Source organism: Poecile atricapillus, chromosome Z (assembly GCF_030490865.1).
Source record: "Poecile atricapillus isolate bPoeAtr1 chromosome Z, bPoeAtr1.hap1, whole genome shotgun sequence".
NCBI classification, from domain to species: domain Eukaryota; kingdom Metazoa; phylum Chordata; class Aves; order Passeriformes; family Paridae; genus Poecile; species Poecile atricapillus.
The window spans coordinates 98,120,674-98,139,755 of NC_081289.1; the positions used below are offsets into that span (position 1 = coordinate 98,120,674).

The window sequence follows — 19,082 nt, forward strand, 5'->3', positions numbered from 1 at the left end:
AGGCCAAAGAAACTTTGTTTATCCTGAGTGGTCTTCCTAACATGCTTTGGAAGATGATTGATATAAAAGCATATAATATATATGGATATAATGGAAAATGGGTGGGAGTAAGATGGAAAAAGAGAAAAGATAAAAGAGCAAATACAACGTAACGAACACATCAATTACATAATGTTTCTTCCAACACATTTTGGTTGCTGAACAAGTTCCAAACACCTAATATATATATTAATAAAAAATAGTTAAAACTCAGGCTAGAAAGCCAGTGAGACATTATGAAAGAATACAGAACATGTTATTGCCTAGTTTATATCCACCTCTGCAAGTACAGCAAACTACAGAAGCTTAAGGTGACTAACAGAATATGTTAATAATTTATGAGAGTTTAAAACTGCTTTTCCAATCCATCTACCTAAATTACCTTATGAAAACCACAAAATCGATTTCCACAGAAAAATACAGAAAATTTCTTCTAGTAATATCATTAAATGACATCTAAGTGCCCTTAAAATATTGATCAGAAGCATATCAACGAAAAGTATAATGGTAACACTTCAGCATGATCTCCAGGATGACTCTGCACCCAGGGACAAGATACTCCTAGTTCCTGCTCTATTTCCTGCCATCTGTTAAGGAATGCAAGGCATTAGAGAATGTAATACATATTTGTAAATGTTCCTATCAGCCTGTAATAAAATTTGATCCTATAGAAACCCAACACTTAGATTCTAACTCCTTCCGTGCAATCTGTGGAAGTGCACAACAGCTCTGCAGTAACCAAAAAGAATGGCAGTAAAATCCTTTTAAAATCCACACTTTTGAAGAAAAACAAAGGATAGACTTGCTTTCTTTTGATAGTGCCTTTTAAAATTGTTCCTCATCCTCAAATGTCACAGGATATAAAGCATGTGACCAACAGTATATCATAAATTCAAGTACTCTTCCACTAAGGTGGATGTACTTTGTGCGGAGTGGCCCATCTACCCTCCAGACCCTCTGATCGTCAGGCCAGGCTGCCTTACTGGTCTGCAGCCTTCAGGATGCTTCAGCAGGGGGAAAAATACAGCTCTAGGAAGGCCTGTTTTTCACCCAGCAGCAGCTCCATTTCTACCATCTCTGGCAGAAGAAAGCTTCATCTTGAATCATGAGGAAAAGACTTCCAGGTGTAAAGGGCAATGAGAGAAATATAGATACACCAAATGCCAGTGTGACAGCTGCTGTCTTGGGCAGTCTTAAAAAGGAACTACCTACTAAAAACTTTTCCTAGGCCTATGTCTAGATATTTTGCCAATGCATCTCCTTTTCCATCACAGCAGGGTGACTTGCACTTGGCATGACTCTGTAAAAAATACTGGAGAGACTAAGAAACCAGAGTGACAGGACTTTAAATAGTGTGGGGCTGAACAGCTTTCAAGTAGGAAAAGGTACAGAGAAAGAACTAAGACTCTCAACAACAGCCTCCAAAGGTTGAGGAAAAGGTATTTAACTTAAGATCACTAGCTTGCAAATCAAAAACACTTGCATTTTAAGGATAAGCAAAAGCATCCTAGAAGCAACCATCTTTACACCCATAAGGGCAGTCACATGGGGCAATGTCAAAGACTGCTCTCAACATAAGGCCAAAACAAATATGCTGATAAAAATTAAAATGGTGTTTCTGAAATAAAAACATGTATGGATGTTTAAGTGTAGAAGCACTTCCCTACCTAAAGTTTCTAATGCTCACTCCAACACCATAAACCTCTGCTCTAGGGAGGTAGATATGGTGAACACACCTTGCTACACCCCATGACTGTTCTGTCCAGGCCTAGACTATTCTCTCTCTGAGAGAAGCTAACAACTTTGTCATTCAATTTTTGCCCTTACTGACATCTTTTCAATTACTTCCTTATTACTCAGTAATCCCAGATAACACTTTGATTTGTATGAAACCTCTTATATAGTAGCAAAATATTTCTGCAACTTGAATACACTGTGTGCTCTGAAATGCCCTCCATTTCTTTCATTTTTTAGGGATAATGCATATCAACTACTTGTCACCTGTGTCCAAACTGACATTCTTGCTCTAAGCACTTGATTTATTGGCTGGTGTTTAAAGGGAATATAAGTATGCATTCCATATGGCAGTTCTGAAATGAAGTAAGAATACAAAGTGAAATGGTGTCTCAACATATAATAGGTCAGAGGAGACAAAATCAAATACTTAATTATCAAAATTTTAATTGGGGCTAATGCAAGGGAATGATGCACACATCTATATGCTATCTCACTATATTCAGGATCATTTTTCCTCATCCTACAGATCCCTGTGACAGGACATTTGGCCTCATATGCTTCAAGGTCTCAAGGACCCTGTGCAGTGCATAATACATACCATACTATTTCAAACCAGAATTATATGATGCTTCTACTCAAAAGTAATAGTTGTGTAAAAGCTTTCCACTGCAATTAAGAGTTGCTTGGCCTAGTAATTTTTGCACTGTAAAGAAAAAATTATATACAAAAGTCACTCCTTGCTTTTATTGCTACAGAGGAAATCAATGTCCATGTCCTTTTATCAAGACAAAAATTAAGAATTAAAACAAACACAGTGACGTCCCATAATGCTTCTTAAACTGAAGGGTCACTGATACAGCTGCAGAGCTAATCTGGGTATTCAGATCAAGTTTCAAGAGAGCATAATAAACTCTCCTGAGCTTACGAACTTGGAGGAGCTAGCCCTTCCTTCCCTTAAACTGAGGTTCCACTTCAGGGAGAAAAGGGAGAAAACTTCAGTGCAGTGCCAAGATTACCAGCAAGCAGTTTTGACCCTCATTTGGATTCCAAATATATGCCATGTGATTGTCTCCAAGCAACTGCTTTGCTGAAGCAACATAAGCATGGGTCAAGAGCTGGAGAACTGGAGAGAGACCTTCTTGACAGAAGATGGTCAGTGTGACCCAGCAAAGGCCCTGGTAAAATCACGGAGTCAGAGAACGGAAATGAACCTTTAAAGGTCATCTGGTCTGAACTCCCATGAGTGAGCAGGGACATCTTCAACTAGATCAGGTTGCTCAGAGCCCTGTCCAACCTAGTCTTGAGGACTTCCAGGGATGGGGCATCTACCACTTCTCTGAGCAACATGTGAAAGTATTTCGCCACCCTTACTGTAAAATTCTACTCAGAATGCATCCCCTTTTAGTTTAAAACCATTACCCCTCATCCCATTGCTATGGGCCCTCCCAGAAAGATCTTCTACTTTCAGATTGTCGCCACTGACCCAAATAAACACACTCCACACAGCTGAATCCAGCAACCAGAGGGAGAAACTCAGGTCAGCAGACAAGGACAAGAGCAGAGACCCCTGCAAGCACTACAGCCTTCCCATTCCTTACCCCAGCCCATGAATGCAGCAGCTTTCTTTACAAAGGAAAGTTTTATTTTTAGCACAAAAAAGATTCAGAAGCTGATAACCTAAACTAGCATTTTTCCATTCTACACAACCTTGTTTAAGAACAGCACACAACAAAGTCCTGTGAGCAGACTTTAAAACCTTATTAAAATGAAAATGTTTAGAAACCATTAGAGAAAGGCACCAACACAGCAACAAGTACAAAATAAGCATAGCAAATGCTGAACATCACTAAAGTATTCTTCATGTGGTCTCATTTCAATTTAGTTTTCCAAGAACAGCTATATAGAAAATATACAGACTTCTAAGAAGCTGTAATACAGCTTCAATTCCAACCTAAAAATGGAAAACAAAACTTCACATTTCACCCCCAAAAAGGTTTTGTTTTTACTGTTATTTTGTTTTGTGTTAGTGTTTGGGTGTGGATTATTTTTTGTCCTCCCTTCCTCCCTTTTTTTTTTTAAAAACATGCACTGCAAAGAAGGTGAATACTTATGTAGGAAATAGAGAGTTTAAATTTGAAAAAGTTGCTGAGACCTTACCATTGGAACAAACGGTATGCCCTGCAAACTTTTCAGAAGACTGATCCATGAAGGCTTGTTTAGAAACATCATGACCTGGATCCAATACTAAATGCAGGTGGTAGTGATTTACAACAGAGAAAAAAATTGATAGGTCAGCCTTAAGAATGAATTAATCAAGAATGTTCTGAGGCTGGATGCAGTTGTGGCATGCTTGTGACTCTGTAGGCTTTTACTTGACCCTGGGAAGGAAATCCTACTGTCAGGAATAAAAGTTTCCACCAAACATCTGCTGAAAAATTATTCTCTGATGGGTTGACTTAGTATCAAAAGACACACATTCTGATGAGCTTTAGCAATTGCCATCTCCTCTAGATGAAACCCAGACAAGTAAAATAAAAAAGTCTCATTTCTGTAATACACTGAATATTGACATAGCTGAAAGAACTATCAGAAAAAAATCCTGCCAGTGTTCCCTCCTACGTCAGACCTTTTGATAAATAAATAATCTGAAAGGAGAGATTAAGAAAATAAACTTTCCACAAATTGTATAAATGGCTGCCATTTGTTTTTCACTCTGTTATATTTTTTACGCAAATGCCAAGTCTGGTATTTACTTTGACAGGGCCTGCATGCAAAATGACATCTCCCATATGGCAGACTTCACTTGTACAGCTGATCAGGATTAATGCAACTTGGATGACCACGTCAAGGAGGACACAACTGTCCAGAACGAACAGTACAATCCAGAGTTTTCAAAATAAAATCATTACAACTCAGGACAGAAAACACAGAAAACTCTTTGCAGTTAAACACAGCAACGCTGAACTGCAAACAGTTTCAAACACTGACACCACCATCAAATAACTATCCTCACTGTGCAGTACAATTTGTGTTTATTGTTTACAGATAAATCACAAGATAAAAATTATGTTTTGGGGCAGACAGATTACAGGGACTGACAAGAGAGAAAAAACTACACTGACGTCTACAACTGATGCAAATGGGAACATTAGTAAGTTTAAATGGAGGATTTTTACCATATAAAAGCAAAAGAACAAATACTGTTTTGAACAATGAATTAAATTTAGAGCAAATCCACAAAAGAAGCAGTCATAAATGTTTACAACACCCACATTCTGAATTAAATTACTGTTTTCCAGTTAGTTTTTTGCCATCTCCCTAAAGGCCCTTGGATACCTATATCATCTGGTTCACAATTCCTTTTGCTACAATGACTGTGAGCATATTGAAACAGCAGAAGATGCTAATTCTTAGTAAAAGCATTTCTCATTACCTGCATGTCCCTTTACCATAGGTTCTAAGATTTACAGCAGTGGTGTTTACTGTTTCACTGGAAAATTTTTATGTATCAGATGCCTTTTTGAAGCCCCTCAAGATTAAAGGAATGTAAGGAAAGAGGAAAAGCAAAAAAAAAGAGAAAAAGTAGCAGCTTTATCACCTAGATAAAGCATATTGAAGAAAAACAAATGGGTAATTTCTATCTCTCCAATCCCTGTAACAAAAATTGTTTTCAAACTTCATCTTACCCCCTACAAATGCTTCCACAATGAAAACAAACTTGTAAAATGGTTTACAACACGAAGAAGGGAATCAGCTTCATAGGTCTACACAACAGACTGCCATAAATGTGCTTTGAGTCAGCAAGATCTGTAATGAACATGACTGATTTCACAGCCATGTCTCATTCAACTTTTGCCTATGGCTCCTTAAGGTATTTGTAGCGTTTTACTACTTCTCTAGCAAATTTCTCAAGTCCTTCCCCCCTTTCATTTCTCTTGTGTCATCCTTTGCCAAATGGATTACACACTGCTTCTCTTCAGTTTAGCTTCTTAATACCTTAGTTGCTTCCTGTTATCTTCTGTAATGTTGATTCATGTTTCACACCCTTTGAATCAACCTCTTACACATGAAGTCTTGTGGGGAGGTCACAAGCCATCCGAAAGCAAGTACTTTGTTACTTACCAAAATCAATTTTGAACAACTATAATGAATTTAAGTCCTGCCCTCTTTTTTTGCCTTTCAAATCCTATACTTACAATGCAACAATTTTATTCTCTAGACACAATAAACACAAAGATTCCTAAGATGCAGCAATCAACAGAAGACAAACACAGCTCCTTCACTAGGCACAGAAGCTTAATATGTAATAGCTGTAAAAAAATTTGTGATATATACAGTTCATCTTTATGACACATGGTGCAGCTTTCATCAGTCATTCCCTCCAACATTGCAAGACTTCCAGGTAATGACACACAGTAAGAACATCTGGTAACATATAAAGAATGCAAATAACTGGTCTTCAAAGACAGGCTACCTACAGCTGCTGATAGCAGACTTTTCAAAGGAAGTGTGGCTTTGCCTGTGAGCAGCTATAAAAGCTTCAGTGATGACTAATACAATTTTTGCATTATGATATGAAAAAAACTACTGCTATACAGCATCATGTTCATTAGTGATAAATATGTGGTGTTACCCCAAGAAAGAGACAAGCCGGTGTCTCTTTACTCACCCTTACAAGGCTGGGAGCAATACATGAGCATGGTATCTTGATATTCTTGAGGCACTTTTCATGAGACATGAAGTTGCAAACTGTGGAAATACAACAAGAACTGTGAGCAACTCCTCACAAGCAAGGGATTTTAAGAAACACAAACAAACAAAACAAAAAATGGAGTCAAATACAATTAGGAATACATCTTTTTAAACATGTTTGCTATCCCCTAGGTTTGAGAATGTACACAACTGTCACACCCTGAGCAGTACATGAACTCCAAGTACTATAAAGATGCTGGGAATGGAAAAGAAAGGAGAGCTTATCCCAGAACAGTACAAGCCTACTGCAAGTCATGTCCTCCCAAACTCTCTCCATGAGCATCAAAGTGAGTTCTTACGTTTCAAAAAAAGTTTCAAACAGTCCAAAACAGCTCTTTTCTATAGCTAAAGCAGAACGACATGTTTGCAAGTGAATTATTCTACAAGCTAGTGCATGTGACATAAATGTGAAAAGACAAAGTACTGTTACAAGCTGAGTGTAATGGACAAAGGAGACAAAATTCAAGGTTGCCAATTATAGGCAGCTTTGAAAGTCTAGAGTTACTATTTCTTTTATTAGAGGTTTATAATTCCATCTAAGCTCTACAAAGCATGCTTTAAAGCATGACAGTGTTTTAAAAAATCATTTCTCATGGAGGGGATACTTTTCACAGCTTCTTACCATGAATTTGCATTACATTAAGCTGTAGGGATTCTTTATTTCATTCCCACCACTTCTGATTAATTAGGAACTAATAAGCCATGCAGCTATGGATTTAGAGTTCTCCTTCTTTCAGAATTACTCTCCACCAGTTCAAGCTTGAAGCCTTGTACAGGTGCTCAGGTCCTGACCTCTTGAGTGGAAGCTCAGACCTCTCCCAGTGCCAAAGATCACTTGCCAGCAGTGGCTGTTGCTGTACACAGGGGGTTTTCCCGTCCCTGCTTTTCATAAGCACAGTGTATCACTTCCTAAATTTCCCAAGTATCTGACAACATCCCAAGTGCTTCAAACTTCCCATCTGCAGTCCATTGTTGCCACTGACCGTATGCACTAGTGCCACCAAAAGCACCCCTTTCTCCAGCTCATTGACTTTTAATTTTAATCACAACACTGCTTCTTCCATGCCAACTGAAGCATTAAAATCCAGGTCCACTTCTCTAAATGGCTTATTGCTAGCCCATGCAAAGTAAGTTTTCCTTTTGGTAGCACAAAAAGGATGCCACCTTTCCTTTCAGCACTCATCTTAATATGAGCAGTAGGCAAGTTTTCTTTTTCATTAATCTGTAAGTCAGAAAAGGAAGCACTCTAAGCCATTTTGTTCAAATGTGTTGTCATCCATAGCTGAACCTGGAATGATTACTGCACTGATGAAATAAAGTGGGAAGGAGCAGAACTGAATCTTCTGCTGTGTGCTATGAAATGTTACATGCACCTCTAAGATTTATGACTGTTTCCAAACAAATAGGGCAGATTAGGGAAGGAAACAGTCAAAGAAAGGGTGATAAAGTGGATTCTTGCAGCTGCAAATGTAGTTGCTTAACAGATTTGGAGGTGATCTCTATGGTGGGGAGGAGCACACAGCCTATCAGCGCAGAGGAGACCAAAGAAAGCAAAGTCATCGTCCAGGCAGAGGAAAGATGCATCTCCTCTCCCAGAAAAGACAGTGGATGAATGTTTCAGACAAGGAGCAAAATAGGAAGGTACATAAAAGTTTTAATTGTTTGAGTGCATACAGAAGACAACACAGAAAAGAATTCTTTTCCTGAAATGTCAGCCAGAAAATCGAAGCATTTGCAAATAATCAAAGTAAGGAATATCAGGAGACAAACAGTAGGAGATAAGCAATGCCCAAACACGGAAGGTAACATTTTCAGCGAAAGATTTTCACACGTTTTTCAGGAGCTACTCACACAACTCCTCCTCTGCTTGTCACATTCCTGGGGATGAAATTACTCCTACAAGTCACCATTTTGTTTTTATTTTGCACATTCCACACAGAAAGAAATAAACCTAAAATGGCAGCAAACTGAAGCATTAACAGTATTACTGATGGGGGCAGGAAGGAAAGGGGAGAGGTGGCAAAATCCAACATTCATATCAATAGTCTCAGAGAGGCTTAAGTCTTAAGTTCTGACTTAGGAGAGGGTTTGTGGATTTTAAGGGATGACATTTCATTAAGAAAAACAAGCCAGAAGACACTCTCTGTGAAGTCTCAGTAGACGAAATGCAAAATTCTAAGGAAAAAGCATTTAAAGGAAGAGGACAGGCTGATCTCTTTAAAGGATGAAGATTTCCTCATCCATACAAACTCAGTGATGAGCTACAAGCAGACACATCTATGGGTTGTCTAAGTAAAAAGAAAGCAATTTCAGTTGCAGCTTTCAGACACTGTACAAAACATTTGCTTAAAAGTTTAGGGGGCTTTATGTAGTCTCTCCAAGCCACTGGACAGACATACAGCACCAACCATATTTGACAAGTTTACCTTGAGGCTTTCTGCTATTCAATAATAAATTACTCCTTTTTTGTGAAAAATTAGGTATTGCTAATGCTCAACAAGAAGCCATTTGGCCACTGGGCATCACAGTGCTGCTCCCTGTCCACATGGAGCACGTTATCTGTCTTTACAGCAGGCTCTGCCCATCACTTCCAAGCCACTTTTCCTACCACATTCTGTTTGACTTGGTGTTTTAACAAAGATAAAGGTCATGTGTACATATGGCAACTCACGGTACGTACAGCCAGAAGCTCTCCAACATACACTTGAAAAGAAACAGAAATCTTTCTCCAGGCCTCCCCAGCAAGGCAGGACATAAAAGCTGGGAATCACTGTAATTCATAATATGTGTAGCACTTCCTAGAAAAAGGATGTCTATTTATACCCTCCAATATGTCACACTTTTTCCACACAAACATTTTTCTCTCTGTCCTCAAGACAGGCTTCAAAGCAGAATCCAAAAGCAGGAAGAAGAAACCAGTGAATTATGCCCTGTAGGGACTCTAGCTATGTATTGGTGTCCCATGCAAATGGTGGCTGGGTGAGAATTGCTCACGAAATATCAGATATAACACATAATCTTCTCCCTCTTTTGAAAAGACGACTCAGCCCTGAGAAAATGTCTAGATGGTGTCAAAAATTACTTACGTTTCCTCTTTGGTAAAATACTCACCATAATTCAGTTTTGGCATGAAATTAATATTTGTATTTTAACATGTTAGGTTTAATTTAATTTTTTTCTTTTATCTTGAACACTGAAGTCTAAGTTTGCATTTGATAAACATATTTATAAGTAGAACTATCAAACTGCTCTCCACAGAAGGTAAAGGAGTATCACCACAAGAACAAAATTTATTTGATACTGTCCTGGAAGGGTGATCAGTTCAAAACAAGACTTAGTGTGGATCTACTCAGAGAGAGCACCCGTTTTGAGCTTAACAAAAGCACCTGCAAAGTGACTTGCAGTTCTTTCTCCAACCCTCCGTTGTCTGGGTTGTTTTCCTGCCAGTCACCCCCTGCCCCTGTGCCTGAGGTTTTTATGCTCCAGTACTACAAGCAGTCATACAATCTGCTTCTTGCAACAATCCGCCATCCTCACTGCAGGGTGCCACCACGCTTGGGTTTTGCAGCTGGTACTGTGCCACTCACAGCGGAGCCACCAACATTATCATGGCCACCAGTTACATCCAGGACTCCCAAAAATAGACAGCTGCTGCACAGGAGGATAGAGCGGAGTTCCTGCAGCCGAGCGCTCCCTGTGCACGCTGGCACACAGCAAACTCCAGTAACTCACAGGACACAACATACTGCTTTGGCCAACTGGCACAGCCTGTCACAGAGCCACCACAAGGGAACCTGTCACGTTCTCACAAAGTGACAGTACCACAGCTCCTCAGTATTGCCTGGACAACTTGGCAAATAATAATTTTATTTCGCTTGGCACTATTCGTGACTGCCGTAACTTGCTTGCATTCTGCTCGCTTCCACCAACTCCCAGGAAGTGCCTGCCAAGTTTCTTCTAATCTTTTAACAAAGGTTACAGATTTCTGAATCACCTAGTTGACTGAAGGGCTTATTCTTGTTTTTGAAATAAAACATTAAATCAGTCTCAAACGGCTTAGAAACTCAGAATTCTTTTTTTCCAGATATCAGAGCACAATATATTTTTCATTTCTGGAAAAATTTAAGTGCAATGCATTGAAGAACCTACCCAGCTTATAAATGTGAATATAAATACAACTAAATAAAGTGCAGTAATTCTCTGAGGCATCTTGTTAAATGCAAGACTTGGAAGAAGTCCCTGTCTTGGAAAGTTTACTAGAACGGATGGCCTGATATATGTAGGAGTATTACATAAACGGAAAATCTCTACAGTCCTCTATAAAAAGCCCTATAAATGTACATAGATTACATGAAAGAATTACAATGGGACTAAAATAAAATAGAGAAAGGAAAATGTCATGTTCAAGGTCTAATGCTGCATCAGACGCCAATAGACTCAACAGCAGCTTAGCCAATGCACAGAAAGAACCAGCTCGCTGATTTCATACTGTGGCACATAGGTGGCTTTTGTGCTACTCCTCCTCAGTCTTTTCCTAATAATGCCTAGCTGTCAAGTTGCCTTTTTTTGGCAATCACATGACGGGCACATATTTCCCTGGATACACCATTACAGCTCCAGGATCCTTTCCTGCCAATCTGTAAAAGCGGACTAAAGACTCAGCAGCTTGTAAGAGAGCTTTTCCTCCCCTTCATAACCACCACTCTACATTCAACCACCCCAAGCAATAAAATGATAGACTGAAATACGCTCTTGTAATCCTCAGCAGCTGGTGTCAGCGTGAGCTCTCAACTCACTACTGGCCTTTGTAGAGGAGGTTGTGGACTGCTAATGGAAGAGTTGTGTAACACAATCCCCCGCACTGCCACAAATCCATGTGCAGCCTTGGCTGAGTTCATTGCTTCCCTCTATCACTTTTATCGGACACCCAGACCCAGAAACGCAGTCAGTGTGTTTTTGTTTTAGCATTTCACACACTGTGAATGCCAACTTCAGTTCCATGTATGATATCTTTGTTTATATCTGTCTTCTACTAAGATGCTCAGAAAAGCATGGCTAAGAAAAGGCTGTGGTTATGGTTACCAACTGACTCTGGCACTAGACTTGGGTGGCCAGGGGAATGTTGTTTATATCTTCCTAAGCACATTAATATTTTATAGGATGAAATAAAGTTTTTACCAGATTAAATATTGAAAAATGTGGGTTTTTTTTTCAACAACAGGTGTCTGCAAGTGTTACAGATTATCTAAATACATCATCTTAAAAAGGTTATTTTAAAAAAAATACGAAGCAAAGGATGGAGAAACATAGACAAAGTCCGCATCAGGTATCTAAAGTGTAACTTAACTCCTACTTTGAAGTGTGTCTCTGTAGTCACAAGTAAACTTCTACACTTCAGGGATCTCTATCCTCCTTTTTCACATGACAACCTTCAATCTTTTACTGTATTTCACACATCAAATGAAACTCATCTGTAGTCACATCCTTATTTTTTCATCTGAACAAGTCCCAGCAGCTGCAAGAAGCAGCATTTTCTGCTAATCAAAGACTGACAGGTCTCTGAAAAGACAGGACCATGCCCCTTAACACTTCCCACCACACATTTCCAGACTTAGCTATAATGAGACTGCAGCAAGCCACAACTGCCCCAAACTCTAATTGCCGCAAAAGGGTACACGAGAAGTCCAGAAGCTGCACACGAGAAGTCCAGCTTCCTACAGGTGGCAAAAGGACATGTACCTTGTGGTAGCTTTGGCCAGATCCTGCATTGCTAGGATAGTTCCAAGAGCCAACTGTGTCACGGCTGCAAACTCCAGAGTGACAAGCACCAAGAGCAGGATTTAGTTTTTGTTTCCCAAAGAACTGTTGGGATTCAGTGGACCCCTTGGGAAGGTTATAGCATAGGCATTTTTTACCTTACCACACTTGCCTAGTGCAACAGAGCAGCAACCTCTGCAACAAATTAAGTCTGGCAGCAGTTTCCTCAGGGCAGAAGAATGTGCAGTGCAGTTTCATGCCTTGTGCTTTATAGCAAGCATGGCTATGCTTTAAATGCAACAGGTACTACAGAGAGAATAATGGCTCCTACCATTTACTCCAGAGGAGTAATTCATTCCAGCAGAAACTATTAAATTCCTTTTCAATACTTCCAGTAATTTTCATTTTCAGTAGCTCCAGTAAAGAGGGCATTACTGTTAAGAGCGCACTACAACTACATCTGACTACACAGTCTGAAGAGTTAGGGTCAGATTCTCACATGCCAAAAAACAGCACAACTACTTTTAGTTTGCTAAAGCATAACAATTTACCAAAGCCAAAGATTTTTAACTTCAAGTCCATTTATACCAGATTATAAATTTGATCATGTAGCATACGTCTTGTTTTTATCACAATGAAATACTTAATTAAGGGTAAAACTAAGACCTTAAAACATTACCAGGCTTTCTGTAAAGCTTAGTGCTTTGAATAGACAGTCATTAGTACTTCTAGCAATATAAATATTTCTCTTTAACAGATGCAGTTATACAAATCTTTGTTCCTTATGTCACCAACTTATATAAGGCATTCAACAATCTAGAACAAGAGGAAGTATTTGAATTTGCCTACACTATAGTCTTTCAAGTAACTATTCTCACCCCTCCCCTCACTGAAAAAACAAAACCTCAAACAAAACAAGATAGTGCTCAGCAACTGAAAAAAACAGCTTTTTTTAAAAGCACTGTCAATCACTGCTAGCATATGAGAAAACAAGATGTTCTTTTATTGTCCCTCTTATTCAGGAAGAAGATGTAAATACTTGTTCAAGTCCAGCTAAGATCCCCAGGGTTACCCTGAAAAAACAGTAGAATCCTTTGCCTTCTGGTGGATCACCAAACCAAACTGCTTTACTCCAGAACCTAGAAGGGCTTTCAAAATTCCCAATTTGTTTGCCAGTGTTCACAGAGATGTCATAGCTTCCACCTTGGCTCTGCCAGGACTCGTAGTCATGAAATTGCAGCACTGGCTTACATAAAGAAGCTGTTGGCGAGTGCAGGGGTAAGGAAGATGGGTACACAGGTGCTGAACATGGAAGAATCAGCCTGCCCAGATTAGTTAATAATAAGTCCCCCATGCACACAAAGGCTAAGATGGCCACTGCAGGAGGCACAGCTACTGCAGCATGCCTAAAAGACAGAAGGAGGAAGGACAAGTGCTTGTAGACGGACAGAGGAAAACAAACAAGAAATCTAGCAATGCCAGGGAGTAAACCAAAGCTTCAAAGCTGTTATGCAAGACAACAATAACAGCCTCTACTTTCCAAACAATGAATCAGTGGGACTTAAAGGGCATATCAGCACCAAGACAATTCAGCCGAAGTCAATCTAATGCTTTCAAAACAAAGTTTTATTTTGGTCAAAACTAAGTAGGTTATTTCCTCTGCTCTGCCTGCTCTTCCATAGCATATGCCTGACACAACAGAAGCCAAAATACAGGTTTAATCTGCCTCTCTCTTTCAGGGGCTTTATCACTCCTTTCTGAAGTTGTCCTTGGTGTGCAAGCAGGCTTATTTTGTTCAGCAGGACTGTCTTTGCGTTCACTGAAGAGGTCCATTGACAGTAAAAAGACAATAGGTTTCAGAAAATGCCCACAGGCTAATTAGTTACAGACTGGAGAAAAATACTTTTATTTTTTCTATCACAGTGTTCTTAAATCATATCAAAAACACTTACCAGACTGCTTATCGAGACAGGATCATTCAAGCTAGTGGAGAAGTCACTATTTTCATGAGTAACTTAAAAGCAACACTTTCATTTTACTGGAAGTTTGTGGGACTCAACTTTTACATTTGTTACACAGCTTTGAGCTACTTTTCCATTGTAGCAGCTTGCCAACACAGACGCATTTAGCTTTTTCGTTTACAACTGTGACCACAGGCCAGTCTGAATACTGTGACTATTCACTTAAAGGAATGCTGGGACTTCACCAGCTTATTTCCCAATTCAGCAGAAACATGCAAAGACCTGTATGCAATATTGGTGTGCTCCTTCAGACAAAAACACAGCCTAGTTTAAGTTTAGAAGTCTGTTGTGCAATGCTTGCTAAATGTCACCAGGAAAGCTGTCACTAAAAGCTTTGGTCTTCCCAGAACATTTCAAACAATGGTGAGAGAGGAATGGAAAAATCTCTGAAATCTTTAAGCAGTCAAGCATTAAAAAGACTGTTCTTTCTCTCTGTGGTGAGAAACTTCAGGATTTTGCTTGTCTTTAAGTTCAATGAAACCACACTGTAAATACTCTTCCTCAGAAAATCCAAAGGAAATGAAAACCCTGTTAAGGTTTTCCAGATACCTACTGAGTATCCTTATACATCACTTGTATTTGACAGCTCTTTTCTCTCAGGATTCCCTGGTCTTGTCAACTAACCAGTCATACCTGCTTCTGCTTTAAGTGGAGGTACCAGCATATACCCAGTCTGATAAAAATGCAGTTTGCCTCCAGACAATGTGAGTTGCCTTGCACTATATTTCCAGAATGATCTGCATGAGAACACTTTCTCTTTATAGGTACAGATACTCCAAATAAATGTTTTTGTAGCATCTGAGCTCTGTAACTTCAAGGCAGCACATCTGAATTCCTATTCATTTGTATTTCAGATATGCTGATAGAAAACAACAAAAAAGACAAGTGCAAACAGGACAAGCTACTTAGAAAAGCTACTTACACGCTTAAGAAAACAGTCAGATAAATTCAGTGATGAATGGTCAATCATTTGGTTATAGTAAGTTTGCTTGAATTGTAGCAGCCTCACAAAGCACCTGGGCTACCTAAGCACTTCTCACTCTCTCATCCCTTAGGCTGTAAATATTCTGAAACCTACAACAAGATGTCTTGTTTCTCCATCCTCCTGGTACTGTAAAACGAATACTGGCAAATGAACTAAAGAAACTCCACCTGCCAAAACAGAACTCTCTCTGTCCTCCCATCTCCTGACTCTACCCAGTGCAAGTTTCCTAGATCCTGCTAAGCAGGAAAAACCAGAGCACCAACAGTTGGAGACAAAGGCACCTATGCTGCGTGCTCAGTCCCACCAAGCCTTTGCACTCCTAGGAGAAAATAATCACACAGAGAAGTTATACCACAGCAGCAAAAGCAGCTAGTCAAGAGGCTTTTGTAAGTGATAACCACAGCCATCAGAAAATCTAGACACCCTATCTGTGTCTATACACAGAAGAGGGGTCTATCCACTCCACTTACTCTGCTGCTCTTTCCACTCTGTACAGTATGGCCAGTAAGGATACAGCCCAGCTGAATACAGGTTGAGGTGTGAACAGAAAGAGAGCAGCCCTGCTGAGAAGCACTTGGGGATCTTGGTGGATGAAAAGCTAAGAAAGCATGGCCAGCAGGTCCAAGGAGGTGATTCTGCACCTTTATTCTGATCTCATGAGACACTGCCTAGAACATTCCACCCAGCTATGAGATCCTCAGCACAGAAATAATGGATACATTTGAACAGGTTTTACAGAAGGGCCACAGAAATTATCAGGCCGGAGCAGACTTGAGATTGTTCAGCCTGGAGAGTGAAGGCTACAGGGAGACCTTAGTGCAGCTTTTTAATACTTAAATGGGGCATACAAGGAAGACAGGAAGCCCATTGGAATAGGACAAGAAGTAATACTTTTAAACTACAAGAGGGTTGATTTGAACTGGATATAAGGAAGGAATTTGGTATGATAGGGATGGTGAAACACTGGCACAGGTTGTCCAGAGAGTTGGTATATGCCCCATCCCTGGGAACATTCAAGGTCAAGAAGACGGCTTTGAGCAATCTGATCAAGTTGAGAATGTCCCTGCTTATTGCACAGGATGTGTGGGAGCAGGGTGTTGGGCTAGACAATCCTTAAAGGCACTTCCAACCCAAACTATTCTGTGATTCTGTTCAGTGAAACTTTGTGAGAAAGGTGAGTTCTGCATAGACTTTACTTTTTTTCCTCTTGAAAGACAGCTGAGTCAGACTTCCTGCCACCGTAATTAGGGTGAACAGAGAATTTCAGAGGCAAGCAGTTTTAGTTACTGAACAGGTCCACAATATTAAGAGTGTTTTCTTCTTCAGAGAGATGGAAGATGACTAGTTTCAAGCTTGCGCTCACACCCAGAAAGCACAAACACCTTCTCTTTTCTTGAAGATTAGGCCAAAGACAGGACAGTGACATAGGACAAGGCACTGGTCCACTAATGGAAAAAAAAAAGTCCCCATGAGGGCTACAACATCAGGGAATTCAGCAACTCATCTCCTGACAATTCCAAAAAAAGAGATCCTTCACAGGAAGAGGCCTCCCACTAACAATGTGAAGTTGCACAGGGATCCGAGAGGGACACAGTTTTTGCCACCAACAATGTAACAGCAATAGATGACTGGCTGTGACTCTTCTCCCAGCAGGGTCCCAATCATACGGGCTATCAGCCGTCTTCGAGGATGCTGAAGGCAGAAGTCCAAAAAGAAATTGTCTCTGAACCACAGAAATCTGTCTGAGGGCAAACAATTAAGCAGTCAAGCAGCTCTTTTGTACGGATGAAAGGACGAAGGTTGCTCGCACAAGCCAGATGCAAGACCATGTAACACAGTTGTGCCTTTTTCCTAGGTTTTCCAGACTGCAGCCTTCACACAGCTAGAAGGGGCCAAGCCAGTCTGAAGGCTGACAGAAAAACTTCTGATCACTCCCTGCACACGCAGTGAAAGGCTATAGATCCTAAAAACCTTCAAAGAAGGTTCTCCAATGACACACAACTCATAGCTTCCGCAAGATGCCATGGCGGTAAGAAAATCAAGTATCAAATACTACTAAAAGCCTCTTGAAGACCATTTAGAAATCAGAAATTTCTCCGGGCTCTGTCTTAAGTTGGCGCCTCTTATGCCTTTTGCTGCAGACTGCCCATGAAATCAACTGAACCCCGGGGGCTGGAGCAGAGATGCTCCAGCTTGACAGCATGTGTAAATGAAATTGGACAGGAGGGGCAGAGAAACATGAAATGGTTAAAACCAGAAGAACAAGGAAAATCCAGCTACAGAACCACCTACTGCAGAGCATGCAGACCAGTCATAAATGCTTACCTCCCTGCAGCTGTTTCTTCAAGTCACTGTTTTCAGAGTGATGCCTTACAAAGGGAAACTTTGTCAATTGTTTATCAGCACTGTCCAGCTGACTTACAGCTACTGGTCACAACAAAGAGCTATAGCTTACAGCATTCAGAACAGAAAATTACAAGGAAAACTGACCCAGCCCTCAATTTAAAGGAAAATGCACTAAAATAATTTTACATTTACTGCAAGCATTCTTGCAACAAAAACTTCATTGCAGAATCATAGAATGGTTAGTGCTGAAAGGGACTTTGAAGATCACGTAGTTTCAACTCATCCTGCCATTTGCCACACCAGGTTGCTCAGCAAACCATTTAACCTGGCCTGGAACATCTTCAGGAATGAGGCATTCACAGTTTCTCTGGGCCACGTCTTCCAGCCTCTGGGCAAAGAAATTCTTCCTAACATCAAATCTAAAGATGATCTCAGTTTAAAATCACTGTCTCTCCTCCTGTCACTATCTGCCCATATAAAAAGTCCTTCTTCTTCCTTTTAATAACCTCCTCTTAAGCTACTGAAAGCTTTCTGTTCTCCAGCCTGAACAACATGAGCTCTCAGTCTGTCTTTATTGCAGAGGCACTCCATCCCTGCAATCATCTCCATGACCTTCCTCTGGACACACCTTAAGAGGTCCATGTCTTTCTTGTGAGGATCCCAAGCTGGATGCAGTGTTCCAGGTGGAGTCCCACAGGGGCAGAGTGAAGGAACAGAATCACCTACCTTGACCTGCTGGCCACACTGCTTTGGGTGCAGTCCAGGATGGGCTTGGTTCTGGCATCACCAGCTTGAGCCCAGCTTTTCAACCATGACAACTCAAGTCCCTCACCACAAGGATGCAGTCAGTTGATTTCTCCCAGTCTGTACTCATGTCTGGGATTGCCCCTAACCAGTTGCAGCACCTTGCCCTTACATTTGCTGACTTCATGAGGTGATCATGCCTAGGCACCCTGCATGAACACTGCAAGGTTCCAGCCCTCACACATGTGGCCTCCTGCACCACTATCACTCATTATCCAGTACAGCACAAATAAATCCACGCACTGCCATGTCAGTATCATCCTCCTCAATAACAATACAGATGTCTCCTATGAAAAAACAGTCCTGTCAACTCTTCTGCTACATCAGACATACCTACACCGAAATGCCTCCACACACATAAAAGGAAAATAACAGTAGCACATCTTCCAGCTTTGAAAAAGAAGAATTTGAGTTACACTTAAACAGGGTGGATCTTAGCTGAACATAATGCAGAGTAGGACTTCATAAACTGTGATGGAATTCTGGCAGCAAAATGTGATATTGACACAGTTGCCTGGACACTCACCATACCCAAAGACTTGGAGACATTCTCAACAGTACCGGCTACAGACCAGCTGTAAGATACACTAGTTCTACACCTATGTGGCATATCACCAGTGACACACAGAATAAATCCCACA

General features: G+C 40.4%; 1 protein-coding gene across 1 annotated transcript in view; it reads right to left on the minus strand.

Moving 5' to 3' along the window:
* The window catches only part of DGKQ (diacylglycerol kinase theta), an 88,547-nt gene that overhangs the window by 58,666 nt on the left and 10,799 nt on the right, over positions 1-19,082 (minus strand). The window contains exon 2 of the mRNA XM_058825878.1: positions 6,446-6,525. Within this exon, the coding sequence (XP_058681861.1) occupies positions 6,446-6,525 (80 nt within the window). The remainder of the gene's footprint in view (positions 1-6,445; positions 6,526-19,082) is intronic.